Below are 15,796 nucleotides of genomic sequence, written 5' to 3'. Positions count from 1 at the left end.
AGCGACAAGAATCGGATATCGGAGGAACAAAACCAGCGTGATTTGCAAGGGGATCGTCGAGGATGGCGGAGAGACTTATTGTCTGCTGAATAGATGCGAACGAGGACTGCTTGCCTAGGACTTCGTAGAAACGGAGAAGTCTCGAGGAGGGCAATTGGTAATCAAAGAAGGAAGAGAGAGCTCGCAGCGTGCCGTTGCGTTGTTCGTCATTTAGTCTAATTGAAGTATGGTCAGCTCCATGCAATTGCTGAGTCTACAGATATGATTCAAACTCTACTTACTATGATCTTGACGGCGAAAGTGTGCAGAATCAATCCTGGTACCGTACAGAAGTTGATGATCATTTCGTGGTGCAAGAGTTCAAGCAAACCGCGTCAAATCTAGCGCTGTGGTTAGTCGATACCTTGAATGCGCGTGGCCAAATCGACGCCTTGGATAGTTCTCGTCTTTTCAACGCGGGGGGCTTTGCCCATACAGAGTGTACTTTTCAATCTGGGTGTCAGTCTTTTGCAGATGATGTCTGATAGAGAGAGTAGGTAGTGTAGCTCAGAGACACAACGCATCCAGGGCCCGGATACCCGTCGGATTTGGCTTCGGGCCCCGGAATCAACGAGTGGGAGGCCGATGACAGCAGTGCGCATTGCGTCGGGACTCATACACGACAATGACTCGGTCGCGTCACGGGCATGATCTGTACATAGTACTTCGTCTACTCTCACCGTCTACTTCATTTCTCGAATGGCCTCCCGCTGTAACACAGGCGCAGCGACAGTTCTCAGGCCTGCATCTCGACACGGCATCCCACTCACATGGGCCTTGCATAATCGCAGGCCAGTTTAGACAGCCTGCACGGATCGCCCGCTGCTAACTTTGGCAGCACCGGATTTCCCTCCGATGGAAAACGGATATCAGGGTGAGCGGTTTCATCAAGCGAGCCATGCTTCCGTCCATCGGACGCGGTTTGTCCGGCAGCATGCCATTTCCTGCTGCGCCGCCTGATCGTAGACCGGCTTTCTTAGTCATAGACCTCTCTCGATTTAGCAAATAGGCGCAGTCCGCAACAGCATTACTCAAAATCGTTGGACGGATAGCTTTCTAGAGAGATAAACCTTCACTTGCATTTTGTTCGATATTGTCGCCCATGGCCGGCTAAAATGCAGACGACTTTTCTGGCCAGCATAATGGAGGATTTGTTTCTGGCTGCTTGCCGCGGCGTTGCACGGGGGGGCGGTACTGTTAATAAAGCATGGTGGTATTAATCTCGGCTGGATGAATATCACAATGTCTTATACCAACAACACCACCGTTACACACACAAAAAGTAAAAACATCGAGATTTCAGACGAAGACGGTCAGCCGGTTGGTTGTGCCCTGCTCGATTCATCCCAAAATCCAGAGTTTTTTTATGATAGGAACGCTGTAGGGATGATCACACTAAACGCATATAAGCTCAACCCGCAGTTCTGGAGATGCGGATGTGCACGTTTGACTCGTTGACCTGATCGTCGAGATCTGCTGAATCATGCTGTCCGTGTTGCTGTCAACGGTCACTCGAGAAGATTTCTCTTGGACCTTTTTACGAGCAAACCCCCAGCTGGCTTTATCTCTCTATCATGGGGCTGGATATCTCGGCCAGAGGGTGGGTTTTTGTGGTTGATCGGCGCCCTCTGCTCGGTGAGCGAATTATCTGGTTGGGTGCGCAAATTATCGAGGAGAGAGTGTTCCCCAAGATTTGGTTTATTTTTGGGGTTTGCTGCAACCGACCTGTCGATCTCTCTGATGGTGGATCGCGACGGCGACGGCTAGTTAGTTCTGGTGAATGTGAAGAAGCAGCTAAAAGAACACGAGGTGGCGGGAGCATACATAATATGATTACTAGTGTAAAACTTCGTCCTTCAATGAGACGTCAATATGATTCAATGGCATACCACGCAGGGTAATTCCCCCGACCACCCAACGTTCTTCTCGAAAATTCCAGACTCGCCCTGAGCTTGTCTTCTGTTGACCTCGTCTCCACCGAAAAAGCCGAGAGACAAGAAAAACAAAAACAAAAATAAACATCAAAGTGAGGAGGAGCCGAGGAGGTTAAACTGGGGACGCGGGATACCCAACGGGTCCCTCCGTGGAATTCCCTCCCCTTCTCCCCTCTCCCCATGCCTGTCCCAACTTGAATTGTTCTGGGGACAGCAAGCAGATCGTCCGAAGGCGGCCCCAGGGTATTTGATGGGGCTCAAATCAGACCATATCGCACAACAGGCGTGAATACTTGGAGTGCTACAGGGTCACTAGAAAATAGGGACGACCCAACGAATAGGAAACCAACTTCGCGCCCATCAGCCGCACTAGGGGTTGAGATACCCCGATAAAGGTGTGTTTCCTGTAGAATGGTTCCAGCGGGTAGCGCAGCGACGATCTGGCGGGTTTCCGAGGAAGCGCACGACTCATGGGAGCAAGTCGCCTCCAAGCTTGCCGTCAGCCGAGCGCGACCAGCGCTTGTTAGGCCACTGGAGGAAACACAACATAGCCTCTGCCTAGCATTGCATAGCAAAAAAGATTCGGTCAGCAGTCACTCTAGGACGTTAAGCGCAGCGATTGTCGGGCGACGGTTCCGCCCGCTTTTTGTGACTCGTGCTATTAATAGTTAAGGTTTTTCGGTTCGGAGTTATCGAAGAAAAGGCAGAAGGCAGGGCGACAGGGCAGGCGCGCAGGGGAGAAGCCCGCGTCAGTTTCACGTAAAGCAGAGCATTAGCTCACGCCGTGATCATTCTAGCGTCTGAACTCTGTTGCCTCCTTGCCTCGCCCCAGCCCTTACTTGACGTTCGATATTGGCTCTCTTGTGAGTGAAACCGCGGGCAAGAAGAAGAAAAGAGGCGGTTGTCATGTTGGGCATGCTACGTTACCCCCCTTAATCTAGCGTCGAGAGAGGGGACCCTCTTGGCTAAAATAGGGGACGTGGGGCTCTTTGATCGTTTGTTCGTGACATCACTGCCCGAGTCTCTGCCCTATGTTAAGAAAATCGCGGCAAACTGTGTGGAATGGACTAACATGCGAGAACCCGTCCTTACCGTGTCTGTTAATTCTGGATGCTACGCTACGGATACAGAGTTGAGAGCAAGAGAGAAGAGAGGGCTGGGGGCGCAGTCTGTCTGTCTTTGCAGTGCCACGGCAAACCAACCAACCACTCCAATTCCAATCGTCCCGTGGGCCGTTGGCCTCCAGAGAAAAGAAGGTCTGGTGCTAAATCGAGCAAACCGAACCAATCGGCGCTCCTCGCGGCGTGCGGCTTCCGAGGCCACCGGCTGTCCCGTTCAGCTGGTCTCTCTGTGTGAACGGTGTACCCCGTTCTCCAGTTTGCTGTGGCTGGGACGGCAGCCAGTTCATCGCCAAGAAAGCTCAGCAGCCCAACGCACATGAGCCCTGCAGCGGTGCAGCCCTTGTGCCCTTGTGAGGCTCCTCTCGTATTTGTCCGGCTCCCCACTTTGTCAACCAAGTGAGGCCCATGATGTCAATCGGGCTCCGCAAAAAATGACCCCGGTCGGCATTACGAGAAGATCTTCGCCGCCCCCGGCAGTGCTGGTGCTGTGCACTGACTGAGTGGCAGTTTGCCTCTGGCAGCCAGTCCCCGATGTTTACGAGATGGGACTGCTGGCCAACGGGAGTCCCCTGGCTAAATGAAGTGGCACACCGGCCAACAGGTAGAAGTTCTTTGCCATCGTCAAGTTGGTATATAAGGTGACGGACGAATCCTCCTTGACGAGAAGAAGACCATCCTCACCACCCTCACACTCACCAACCAACCATCTAATCAAAGATAATCTTCCGACCACTACAGTCTTTCCAGAACATCATCAACTCACCACAACCACAACTTTCCTACACCTTTCTTCTTTAGTAGAACCAACCACCAACAAACCGCCAAAATGCAGTTCAAGGCCCTCACCGCTCTCACCTCCCTCGTCGCCGCCGTCTCCGGCCTCCCGACCTTCTCCGCGACCAACGGCACGGCCACCAACAACACCCTGCCCGCCGACGCCAAGTTCCAGCTGATGGCCCTCCGCTCCGCGTCGCCGGTGCACTTCTCCACCTTCCAGGCCGCCAAGTCCTCCATCTTCCTCCAGCTGCCGTCCCAGAACGCCACCTGCGACCAGCGCAACGCCACCGAGTCCGCCACCTTCACCCTCGGCCAGGACGGCGGCCTCTACCTCTACGCCGCCTCCGCCACCCCGCAGCAGCTCTACGCCGACCGCTCCGGCATGGGCCAGGGCAAGCTCGGCTACACCACCGGCGCCCAGCCCGCCCCCCGCAACGGCGAGCGCACCGGCTGGACCATCGACGCCTACGGCGACCTCACCCTCGACGGCGCCGGCTTCCTCGCCTGCCCCAACAGCATCGAGGGCGCCTGGTCCATCTGGGTCTCTTCTGGTGTCGCGAACCCTGCTGGTAACACCGACTGCCTCGGCATCTCTGTCCGCGCTGTCCAGGCTGTTGTCCCCAACAGCTGCTCTTACACCTCCAACTAAGGGGTTGGTGAAGCAACTTTTCGGCATGGATTCTTGGTAGATTAAAATTGGCATGTGGGACACGATGAACAACGTCCCCGGGAGATATCCTATAGAATGGCGCAACTTGTATTTATGGCATACCCTCTTTCCCCCAAGACACCGAAGGGGACTGTACATCGCGGATGACGCGACAGCAATAACTTCTCTGTACATGAATTAATATGTCACTTTTTCAAACATTTGCTCGCCTGTTTGTTCTGATGTGAATGTGACCAACTGCCTCTGATCAGTATCGACTGATGAATGGGAGCGAATATTTCTAACCATTTCACGAGCACAACAGCAAGCAACTTGAGTAGAACTTGAACCAATTTCTGTGCTTGCTTTAAACTTCTATTGTGAGGGATGTCTACACCAGTCTCTAATCTGCCATCAGCCCTCGACCTTGTTGATACCCTCCGCATCAACCACCAACCCCGCCTTCTTAAACTCCTGGTCATTCGTCGGCAACTCAACCCGCCACTGCGAAATCAGCGCAGCCGAAATCTCAACCTCGCCTTCCGTGCCAAGCTCCAAGATATGGCCACCCTGCGTGCGGTCCTCGGTGATGAAGTGCATGTGGTCGCCCGGCACGCTGATGCCCTGGGTGTACTCTGGCGAGCGAAAGCCAATGACAGTGCCGCGGACGGGCTCCCTGAAGGTGTGAGAGGCCTGGTTCGCGCCGACCTCGCGCATGCTCTCGCCGGGCTTGCTCTGGCCGCCGGCGGTGCGGACGGTGACGTTCTTGAAGACGCCCTCGATGCGGATGGCCAGGAAGTAGTTCTTGGAGTCGGGCAGGCGGCCGGACAGGTGGGCGAAGAGGCCCTTCTTGTCGTCGAAGGCGCCGGTGATGCGGGTGTCGGGGCGGAAGCGGGTGACCATGGCGAAGGGGGCGACGGCGTCGCTGGCGGGGCTGGTGTCGACGGCGGTGACGGTGTTGTCCGACTTCATCTGGTACAGCTTGCCGTCGAGGATGATCATCTCGCCGTTCATGTAGCGGAAGGTGCCGAGGCCGTGGTCGCCGTGCTGGATGAGCTCCGAGACGGGCAGGCCGGTGGAGGCGATGCCGTCCATCAGGGCCGAGATGATGGAGTACTGGTAGATTTCGTTGACCGCCATTGTGATGATTGGTGTTTGAAAAGACAAAAAGAAAAGTTGTCTCGGTAAGTGATGCCAAGTTTGAGATGCCAAGGTTCGGATGTCGAAGCTAAGACACAAGAAGATCGTGGTGGTGGTGGTGGTGGTGGTGGTGGTGGTGAGGTCCTAATTGACTTTGGACGATAGGTGATTCGCTGACTGCAGGAAACACGTGTGCTTACTTGCTCTCTTTTTCCTTTACTTTCTGATGGATCTTTCCTCTTGTCTCGCGGCTTGCACGGGGAACTTTCTTCAACAATTATGGAGGAGCTCCATAGCCAAAGTCCCTATCGTGCGTTGCATTTGCTGCATGTTTTTGTTGAGTCATCATCACGCGTGCAGTGTCACTGGATAAGCTACTAACGGCAGTAGCTATCAGTGGTATGGACACTAACAGAACACTGAGCGAGGTGCGCTTTGGGTTCCACCTGGCGGCGCTGACGTCAGTTCGACGTGCTTGCGGCATCGCCGGCAGCTTTTGGAGCTTTCAGAAGCAGCAGCAGCAAGCCTTCCACAAAAATGAGGTGACTGAGCGACCTGACGAACGAGATGCCGGCGGGAGCGAACGGAGCGCGCTAGGGGCTATTGCGGCCTTTGTTTTCTCCACACCGGCGACTGCATCGTGAGAGAGTCCGTATCTTGCCCAACATTCCTCTCCCGACATCCTTGGCACGTTGTTGCGGCAATATCCCTCTGCCTCGATGAAAACAGCCTGAGACACATCTTCAGCCCTGCTGCTGCTTCGGTTCTCCTACGTTCTCATCTTTATCATCACTCACCACTGACATTCTACGAAGGAAGTATACCCTAATTACCCCTCACCATGTCCACAGAAACAGTCGACGTCGTGATAGACTCCCTTATCGCCGCTGGCGTCAAGCACATCTTTGGCGTCCCCGGCGCCAAGATCGACTCCGTCTTCAACGCCCTCATCGACCGCCCCGAGATCAAGCTCGTTGTCTGTCGCCATGAGCAGAATGCCGCCTTTATCGCCGGCGCCATCGGCAGGATCACAGGCCGCCCGGGAGTCTGCATAGCCACCTCAGGCCCAGGAACCAGCAACCTCGTCACCGGACTCGTCACCGCCAACGACGAGGGTGCGCCCGTTGTGGCCATTGTCGGAGACGTCAAGCGTGTGCAGGCCGCCAAGAAGACGCACCAGAGCCTGCGCGGCGTCCAGCTCCTCCAGCCCGTTACCAAGAAGGCCACTGGCGCCGTGCATCCCGACCAGATCGCCGAGATTATGCTGGATGCCTTCCGCACTGCGGCAGCCTACCCGCAAGGCGCGACTGCGGTGAGCCTTCCCATCGATATCATGGCCGCGGGCACCAAGACAGCCATTCCTGCACTACCCGAGACGGCCTTCGTCCCGCCCGAGTATGGCACTTCACCATCTGCATCACTGAGTAGGGCGGCGTCCATGATCCAGAACGCAAAGTTTCCCGTCTTGTTCCTCGGGGCGAGGGCAGCTACGCCCGAAGCTGTTGAGGCGGTTCACGGCTTCCTTCGGAAGCACCCCATCCCCGTCGTCGAGACTTTCCAGGCCGCTGGATCCATCAGCAAGGAGCTGGCACATCTCTTCTACGGACGCATCGGCCTCTTCCGTAACCAGCCCGGCGACAAACTTCTCTCTCAAGCTGACCTGGTCATCGTCGCTGGCTATGATCAGTCCGAGTACGACGCCGACGCCTGGCACAAGAACAAGGATCTCGACATCCTTCACCTGGACTGGATCCCAGCCGACTACGGCGCCTTCTACAACCCAAGTCTCGAGCTGGTGGGCTCCATCGCAGCCAACATCAAGGCACTCCAGAACATCCTCGCGACCGTCTCCCGACCACAGGAGCTCGAGGTCTCAAAAGAGATCTTTGCCGAGTTCCACGCGTGGGAGCGGAGCCCCCAGGCTCTGGGCCAGACCGGCGACGGCCCCGTACACCCGCTCCACTTCATCAAGCTCATGCAGGGCCTTCTCCCGCCGTCGCCGACCGTCGCCTCGGACGTCGGCAGCATGTACATCTGGCTCTCGCGCTTCTACTTCGCCTACAGTCCAAAGTCGTTCCTCGTCTCCAACGTCCAGCAGACCCTCGGCGTCGCCCTCCCCTGGGCCATCGGCGCCTCCCTCGCCCAGGAGCCCCCGTGCTCCCGCAAGGTCGTCAGCATCAGCGGCGACGGGGGCTTCCTCTACTCCGGCCAGGAGCTCGTCACCGCCGTCCAGCAGGGCTGCAACATCACGCACTTCATCTGGAACGACGGAAAGTATAACATGGTTGAGTTTCAGGAGGTCGACAAGTACGGCCGCAGCTCAGGCGTCGACCTCGGCGGCGTCGACTTTGTGCGCTACGCCGAGGCCTTCGGGGCAAAGGGCTTGCGCGTCACCCGCTCGTCGGAGCTGGAGGGCGTGATGCGCGAGGCCCTGAGCCACGTGGGAGTGTGCGTCGTGGACGTCGAGATTGACTACTCGCACAACCACGAGCTGATGAAGAATGTCATCCAGGACTCTATCAGTTAGACTTTCAGGGTTGTTGTCGGACGGTTGGGCGTTTTTCTTGCGTAATACTTGGGCGAAAGGGTCTGTGGTTTAGAAAACGTTTGCTTTGCGCGCCAAGAGCACGGGATTGTATCATTAAGAATGCCAAGAAAAGCTTGTGTTGTTGCTCTCTGACCCAGGGTAGGAGTGAGCGTCGTTGAGGATGTACTTCGGTCGTCTGATGAGGGCTCAGATGATTGGATGAAAGAAACGGTTCCTGACCACGTTGAAGGTGATATTAGTCTGTGCTGGCTCGGTCTCGGAAAACAGGAGCAGTTCAGAGGCGTCAATATCATCAGATCATTCGAACAAAGAGGTAGCTGGAACTAGCACTGCTAAGTTTGTCAGGCTGGAGGAGGAGTTGGGCTCTCATTGGCGATCTTTCATAATCTAATAGGCTTCAAGAGTGTCTACGGTATCGACACCGTTTGGAACCAACAAGACGATTACGCCTTCCTCCCTTTCACTCTTTCGATGAGCTCCCTCACAGCCTCCGGCTTAGTCGGGCCAACCCACGGCTCCGACCAATACTGTCGCAGCAGCGCAAGCCCCATACACAACTCCGGATCCGCCCCCTTTTCCAATAGCCACTCCGCAAACTCCCAGTCCTGTCCCGCACACGCCCGCGCAAACGCCGTTGTCTCGTAGGAATCCCCGCGCTGGCGGTCCAAGATGTCGCAGTACAGTAACCGTCTCACGTCATCAACCCCCGCGGCGCCGGACTCGAGGATGTGCTCCGCCATCGCCCGCCGCCGCGGGGAAAACGGCGTCTGCGCGAAGCTGTGGGCGTCGAGCCAGCTGCCGCGCAGGTCTGCGGGCATGATTTGGCACGAGACGATGCTGTGCAGCGGGTCGGCGAAGGAGGGGTCAGCGCCGTGGGAGAGGAGGAGGTTGAAGAGTTGCGTGTCGCCGAGCCGCGCGGCGCTGTTGAGCGCGTCGCCTCCGTGGCGGTTCAGCGGGGGCTCTTCGCCGTCTGGGCTGCGGGAGTCGGCGGCGATGTTGGGGTCCGCGCCGTGCTGGAGGAGGAGCTCGAAGAGGGGCGTGTTGGCGATGCAGCCCTCGTAGGGTAGCGGCGTTTTGCACTCGTTGCAGGTTGCGCGGCGCCATGCCTGGTTTGGGTGCCAGCCGAAGTCGAGGAAGACGCGGATCAAGGGGATGAGGGTGTCTTCTCTACCACTCTGTGTTCTGTCGAAGATGGTGACGTCTTCGAGGTAGAAGGATCTGTCTTTGGTCTTGACGCGACGGGCGCGGCTGAAGACGTTGCCGTGGAGGGGTGTGCCGCGCTCTAGCAGGTACCGCGCGACGGCTGGCTGGTTCCCGAACGAGGCCTGCTCTAGGCCGTGCTGGAGGACCGCTTGGCTTGGACTGTTGGTCTGTTGGACGAAGGAAGCCACTTCTTCGACGGAGCCGTTCTCGCAGGCTACGTAGAAACGGTCTTCTTCATCGTCGAGGCTGATGAGATGGGCGATGAGAGAATACTCTGGGCGTGGGAGTGCTGGAGGCAGCGGGGAGAGATGCGCGAATCGGGCTGTCTCGGAAAGGTTGCGTCTGGTCTTGCGTTCATCGACGGGGTGGGTGTTCTGATGGAGAGCTTCGCTTACCTCCTTGAGCAGATGGATTCGCTCCTTCATGAGCCGGATTTGTTCTGCGTGAGCCGACGGCGGGGAGTCAGGCAGGGTGGGGTTCATAGCGAGAAGATTACGGGGCTTGGTCTCAAAAGAAAAAAAAGAAATTGAAAAGAAAGACCGGCGAAGGATTTCCCGATTTGATGGACCTTGGCGAGCGAAGAGAAACGCGGATATGTTGAGAGATGAAGGTGAAGAGGTGAATAGGTGAACAGGCATCTGTCGCGGGGAACGACGCCTGGTGCTCAAGTCGTCAAGGCGATAATTTCCGGTCAACAAACACATTTACTCTAGAGATGTAGCTTCACGTGACAAGCCTCTTGTATGGTTGTGTGGTTCTTCTTGTTGGTCCAAAGTGCGGTGTTGGTTGGAACCCCGTGAACACCGCCGAAACCCCAACATGATGACAGCAAGTCGATCGATCCCGCCATATAATGGCATCAGTCTAGGGACAGACGATGAATTTTAAACACTCATATATGCAAAAGTTCAAATACATGTTTGTGGTTCATGGCCTCATGGCGCTACGGTCTGAGCCCGCTCAAACTCTCCTTGAAAAGTATGCCCAAAGGCTTCAACAGCCGTCTCCAACGCGGCCTCGGGAGCCGCTACAAACGTCAACCGAAGGGAGGCTTCCCTCACATCCTCCGTCTCCGCCGCGAACCAGCTACCCTTCGTTACCAAAACCCCATTCACACTGGACTTCTTGTAAATCCTATCCTCGATATCAAGGATAGCAGCCGATTCAAGGGACTCCAATGGCTTTACCGCAGGATGCTTCGACACATCCAGCCGTACCAATAAGAACATGCCAAACGTGGGGACAGTCCAACTGCAGACATCCCGCGGAAGGTGCTTCTCACAAGCCTCAACGAGAAGGTTGCGTCGGCGGCTGTACTCCAGAGAGATGTGGCTCAGCCAGTCAAAGAACCCCCGATGTCCCCACGACTCGGCAAGTAGCTTGTACATCATGACTTGGGACGGTCCCGCTGGGAAAGCAGAGCTGATTTCCGTGTTGGCCACGAAGATGCGGACTATCTCGGCGCTGGCAGTCAGCCAGCCAATACGGAGCCCCGGAGCTAGGATCTTGGAGGTCGAGTCGAGGCGGATGACGCGGCCTGTTCTGTCGAGGGACAGATATGAAGTGGGCAGATTTTCCAAGTACTTCTCGGCGGTGAGCTGGGTACTGGAGTCGTTCTCCAGTTGCAGGTAAAAGTACGGGTCGTCTTCAATGATCAGGAGATCGTGCTGCTCAGCGACTTCGTAGATGGCTCTGCGGCGCTCGGTGGACTGCGTCACGCCTGTGGGGTTGTGGCCGGAAGGGATCGTGTACAAGACGAATGGTTTCGGTCCCCTGAACTCGTCCCAATTGCTCAAGACCCTGTCGAGTTCCGCGGGTATAAGGCCCTCTGTGTCCATGGTGATTCCGACAGGATTGAACTTCTGCGCTTCTGCAATCTCAATAGTGGGCGGGTAGGTCAGACTTTCAAAAAGTACTGAGTCGCCGGGCTTGACGAACATGCGGAAGATGATGTCAAGGGCAGAAGTTGTCCCGCAAGTCAGACAAGTTCGCCAGTCTTCATACTGAGGCTTGTGGATCAGGTTAACATGCTCAGTAACGAAGCGAATGAGCTGAGCATGCCCAGCTGCATCGCCGTAGTTCAGAACCTTAGACAGGTCAAAGTCCTTGTCTCCCGCAGAGCAAGATGCGGGTGTAGTGTCATCTCCAAAAGCACCGTCACCCTGATGCCTCTTCCCATGAGCGATAAGCGAGTCCCAGGGGAAGTACTTCGGATTCGGCCGTCCGGTTCCCAAGCTGATCATGTTAGATGACTTGAGTGTAGCTGCCGCCGCCTTGAGTTTGGACGGCATACGGGCCTCGAGGCGATGGCTCCATGATCGGGCTTTCGGCTTTGCCTCCGTTTCCGTGGCGTGTGGCTTGAGGATGTCAGGATTGCTGGTCGCCGTGGAAGGTGAGGCTACTTGGGGTAGAGCCCGAGCTTGGTCTAAGCTGGCTAGCGTTTGGAGAAGCATTGTTGAGCCGAAGTTGCAGGGTTGAGCCGAAGTTTGCCGATGGCGGTGCGCCTTGACAAAACTCCCTTCATGTCTCAAGGTTTCAACCAACTATTTATTCATCACACAACTACAGGCTGCACTTGAACACTCCGAAATTCGGCATCAATCACGCAATTGTCGTGATAGGAGAACACGGCGTGGTTGGACTCTCCGGCGTCGCTCATCGGAGTATCGGAGAGAGCATCGGCCACGCCCCACTATTACCGGCGTGTCGGAGTAGCGGCACATGAAGAGGGGGTCTTGCATGATGATAAAAAAGCAGCTGAGCTATTCAACAGAGTAAAGTCGGATAAACGAATGACATGAAGCAAGAAACTCAGACACAGTATTGAAAGAAAGAAACACCAGTCACACAACATCACGTCAGAATGGGTTCCGTCAAGGACAGCAGTGCCCCCACTATCAAGTTGGCCGAATACCTCTTCACCCGCTTGCGCCAGCTAGGGATAGACTCGGTCCACGGAGTCCCCGGCGACTTCAATCTCCACCTGCTGGACTATGTCAAACCGTCCAGACTCCACTGGGTCGGCAACGCCAACGAGCTGAACGCCGGCTACGCGGCCGATGGGTACGCCCGTATCAAGGGTATCGGAGCTCTTATTACAACCTCCGGCGTCGGAGAGCTCTCGGCTATCAATGCGATTGCCGGAGCGTATGCTGAGCGCGCCGCCGTCGTTCACATCGTTGGTACGCCATCGCGGCATCTGCAGGACAACAGAGTCATGCTCCACCATGGTTTCAACGACGGAGAATACAGACGGTTTGCGCAGATGCACTCACATGTCACCGTCGCGCAAGCCAGCTTACGCTCTGCGAATGAAACTCCTGCTCAGATTGACGAGGTTCTGAGGCAGTGCCTGGTGCAAAGCCGGCCGGTCTACATCGAGGTGCCCCAGGATCTAGTCTCCGTGCCTATCTCTGCTCACAATCTCGAGACACCCGTCTGGACACCCAGTTACACGCCCACATCTGCAGAAGAAGCTGCTCTGGCGGCCATTTTGGACAGAGCATCTTCTGCTCAAAGTCCCTTGATACTTGTGGACGGCGAGATAAGACCCCTCGGAATCGTCGAAGACGTTCAGAAGATTGTTGCGTCTACCGGCTGGCCCACGTGGACAACCCCTCTCGGCAAGTCCTTGATCGATGAGACGCTGCCCAACTTCCACGGCATCTACAAGGGCAAACATGCCAATTCGACCGAGAAAGAGCTCTTCGGTAGCTCTGATCTGATCTTGTACTTCGGCCCTCACCTCAGTTCGACAAACACCAACCAGTTCTCCATGATCCCCAGACCTGAAGCTTCTATCATCTTCACTGATACCGAGGTCAAGATCGGAACCCAGGTCTTTCGAGATGTCACAGCAAGAGCCGTTGTCCGTGCCCTATCTCAACAATTGAAGACTTCCAACATCCATCGCTATGACGTCTACCCAGAGCTGCCGAAGGACTTCAAGATCTCTTTTGCGGACATTCCGCGCAACGGCAAAATCGACCACTCCAAGATCTGGCATCTTCTGGCCAATGTCATTCGACCGGGAGATGTGGTCCTCGGGGAAACTGGGACATCCGGGCATGGAAGCCGAGTCTACCCCATGCCGCAGCATTCCAGGCTCTTCCTTCCCTCTACTTGGCTGTCCATCGGCTACATGCTCCCAGCGGCACAGGGCGCAGCTTTAGCCCAGCGGGAACTTATTCAGTCATCCAAGTACCACAGCATCGAAAAAGCCCAAACGATCCTCTTCATCGGTGATGGTAGCTTTCAGATGACAGTGCAAGAGCTTTCAAGCATCATCCGCAATAATCTGGACGTGATCGTCTTCTTGATCAATAATGACGGCTACACCATCGAGAGATGCATCCACGGTCTCGAGGAGGGATACAACGATGTTGCGCGTTGGCGATATCTTCAAGCCCCAAGCTTCTTTGGCGCAAGCCAGGATAGCTACGTACGCTCTGCCAAGACGTGGGGAGAGCTTGAAGACATCCTGGGCGATGACAAGCTGGTAAATGGAAAGGGATTGAGAATGGTGGAAATTTTCATGGATGTCGACGATGCGCCGGAGGGAGCTTTATTAGATCTGATGAATGCAGAGAAAAAGAGACTGCAGACCATGTAATGTAGAATCCCTTTGATATTAAAGATATTCGTTGTCTCCAGTGGTCGTGTTAGTGTGCTTCGCGCCTGGCATCAGCTCACCCCTGCGCTTTCAAACAGCGCAGAGCTCAACGACTGGCTTTCAACTCCATCAACCGTGCACGCGTCTTGCCGCCATCTTCTTTCTTTTCCTCTGCTTTTTCAGACTAAAATAACAATCGAAACAAACGCCAGAGTCCCCTCGGCCAGCGACTTCAAAGTCCCATTTTCTCCCACGAGGGGCTAACAAATGAGAATCCCCAGGTTTCGCTAAGCGCCCTGTCCCAGGGCGGCAAAGCACAAACGATTGGGGGTTGACTGACAGGCAGTCAGACGCCTGTCCCCGCCCTACGATGACCCCTGCAGGCGGTTTCAGCCCTGCTGAAGTCGGTTTGATTGGCTGTGGAATTCCCATCATGAGATCCAGCCATGGCCAGCGATCAAGGGTCCGGCTTGCCTTGGGCGTCAGTCGAATGCGACTCAGCCCTTTTGTCTCGTCAACGATGAGTCTGTTCATGCCTTCTCTTTGTCTGGCGGGGATGGTTATAAGAAACTGTTCACAGCCGTCCCAACGTCCTGAACATGGTCACTCTGAATCAGTTCACACCTCAGCATCACTGCAATTTTATGTCTGCGTTTTCCTTGAGTCTTTCTTTCTGCATCACGGCAAGGCTTTCTTTCTTTGCATACTGCTAGACAGTTTTATATTCTTCTCGGTCTCGCATCACCATCACAGTCGAGATTTGAAACGCATATTGCATCAACAGCCTTCTTCATCGTAGAAGGACCTCATCTCTCTTTTTATTTTACAATCTTTGCTTTTACAAGATACTCCCAAGACCACCATCGAAATGGGTCAATTTTCAAACGCCATCAAAGCCGGCCAGACCGTCATCGAACTCGGCCGCAACGCCCAAGGTCTCGCCGGCGCCGCCAACGAATTCCGCACCGCAGACAAGGGCGAGATGGGCCGCAACGTCGGCCGTGCCGCCTTCAACGAGGGTGCCGACACCGGCAAGACGATGGGCAAGACGTGGCTCAAGACGTTCGAGGTCGTGCCACGCCTGGTGTGCCGCGGCCTGCAGTTCCTCTTCGCCCTGATCGCCTGCGGCTTCTACGGCAACCGCGTACAAGCCGATGACAAGGCTGACAACGGCTTCTCACCAGAGTGGATTCTCGCCATCACCGTCGCCGGCGCAGCTGCTGTCTCGTCGGTGCTCTTCGTTCTCGCGACGCCTCTCAGCGCTATCCCATTTATTGGCAGCAGGGTCAAGCTGTTTAAGACGTACCGCGCCTTCGCCTGGGACTTGTTCCTATTCATCATGTGGATTGTGGTGTTTGGAATCTTTGCTGGTATCTTCCTCAAGAGGAGCAGTGATGACAAGTACAAGGGTGCCAGCACCACGGCGATGAAGACTGCCGTCTGGGTGGATCTCGTCAACGCCATTCTCTGGCTCATTTCCGGCGTTTACGGATGCATCAAGACGTTCTTGGGAGACAAGGTTGATCACCTGTCGGACAAGGCTGGAAAGAAGCTGTTTGAGAAGAAGAAGCCGGCGCCGGCGAAGGATGGGTACGCTGAAAGCGTATGAGGAGCGCAAGCTTTTCGTTTTCATTATGTAAATTAGATAATTCCGGTTGGTTTTCTGTTTGTCGGGCGTCGAAGATGGCATCAGGAAGCTAATATTTGGCGCAACGGCCATGGGGACTCACGGGACATACGTATTTTCCAGATCAACAAATGAGCAAGCTAAAC

At 55.4% G+C, this 15,796-nt stretch overlaps 7 protein-coding genes across 7 annotated transcripts; 4 read left to right on the top strand and 3 right to left on the bottom strand.

Moving 5' to 3' along the window:
- Window positions 1–3,920: 3,920 nt before the first annotated feature.
- On the top strand, window positions 3,921–4,520 carry COL26b_002356 (uncharacterized protein; the record flags this gene model as incomplete). The annotated part of the gene is made up of 1 exon (XM_053175279.1): window positions 3,921–4,520. One exon carries the CDS (start codon window positions 3,921–3,923, stop codon window positions 4,518–4,520), a length of 600 nt encoding a protein of 199 aa, XP_053040899.1.
- A 414-nt stretch (window positions 4,521–4,934) lies between these two features.
- Window positions 4,935–5,660, bottom strand: COL26b_002355 (uncharacterized protein; the record flags this gene model as incomplete). Its single annotated transcript, XM_053175278.1, has 1 exon — window positions 4,935–5,660. One exon carries the CDS (start codon window positions 5,658–5,660, stop codon window positions 4,935–4,937), a length of 726 nt encoding a protein of 241 aa, XP_053040898.1.
- Window positions 5,661–6,501: 841 nt separating this feature from the next.
- On the top strand, window positions 6,502–8,187 carry COL26b_002354 (uncharacterized protein; the record flags this gene model as incomplete). The annotated part of the gene is made up of 1 exon (XM_053175277.1): window positions 6,502–8,187. One exon carries the CDS (start codon window positions 6,502–6,504, stop codon window positions 8,185–8,187), a length of 1,686 nt encoding a protein of 561 aa, XP_053040897.1.
- A 464-nt stretch (window positions 8,188–8,651) lies between these two features.
- COL26b_002353 (uncharacterized protein) lies at window positions 8,652–9,893 on the bottom strand (the record flags this gene model as incomplete). The annotated part of the gene is made up of 1 exon (XM_053175276.1): window positions 8,652–9,893. The coding sequence occupies one exon, from the start codon at window positions 9,891–9,893 to the stop codon at window positions 8,652–8,654; it is 1,242 nt and encodes a 413-aa protein (XP_053040896.1).
- Window positions 9,894–10,346: 453 nt separating this feature from the next.
- On the bottom strand, window positions 10,347–11,654 carry COL26b_002352 (uncharacterized protein; the record flags this gene model as incomplete). Its single annotated transcript, XM_053175275.1, has 1 exon — window positions 10,347–11,654. The coding sequence occupies one exon, from the start codon at window positions 11,652–11,654 to the stop codon at window positions 10,347–10,349; it is 1,308 nt and encodes a 435-aa protein (XP_053040895.1).
- A 620-nt stretch (window positions 11,655–12,274) lies between these two features.
- COL26b_002351 (uncharacterized protein) lies at window positions 12,275–14,023 on the top strand (the record flags this gene model as incomplete). The annotated part of the gene is made up of 1 exon (XM_053175274.1): window positions 12,275–14,023. One exon carries the CDS (start codon window positions 12,275–12,277, stop codon window positions 14,021–14,023), a length of 1,749 nt encoding a protein of 582 aa, XP_053040894.1.
- An 868-nt stretch (window positions 14,024–14,891) lies between these two features.
- On the top strand, window positions 14,892–15,632 carry COL26b_002350 (uncharacterized protein; the record flags this gene model as incomplete). Its single annotated transcript, XM_053175273.1, has 1 exon — window positions 14,892–15,632. One exon carries the CDS (start codon window positions 14,892–14,894, stop codon window positions 15,630–15,632), a length of 741 nt encoding a protein of 246 aa, XP_053040893.1.
- Window positions 15,633–15,796: the final 164 nt, after the last annotated feature.

Source organism: Colletotrichum chrysophilum, assembly GCF_026319265.1.
Source record: "Colletotrichum chrysophilum strain AFK26 chromosome Unknown scaffold_11, whole genome shotgun sequence".
Lineage (NCBI taxonomy): Eukaryota > Fungi > Ascomycota > Sordariomycetes > Glomerellales > Glomerellaceae > Colletotrichum > Colletotrichum chrysophilum.
Note: the sequence above shows the minus strand (reverse complement) of the source record. Positions and strands in the feature narration are given on the sequence as shown.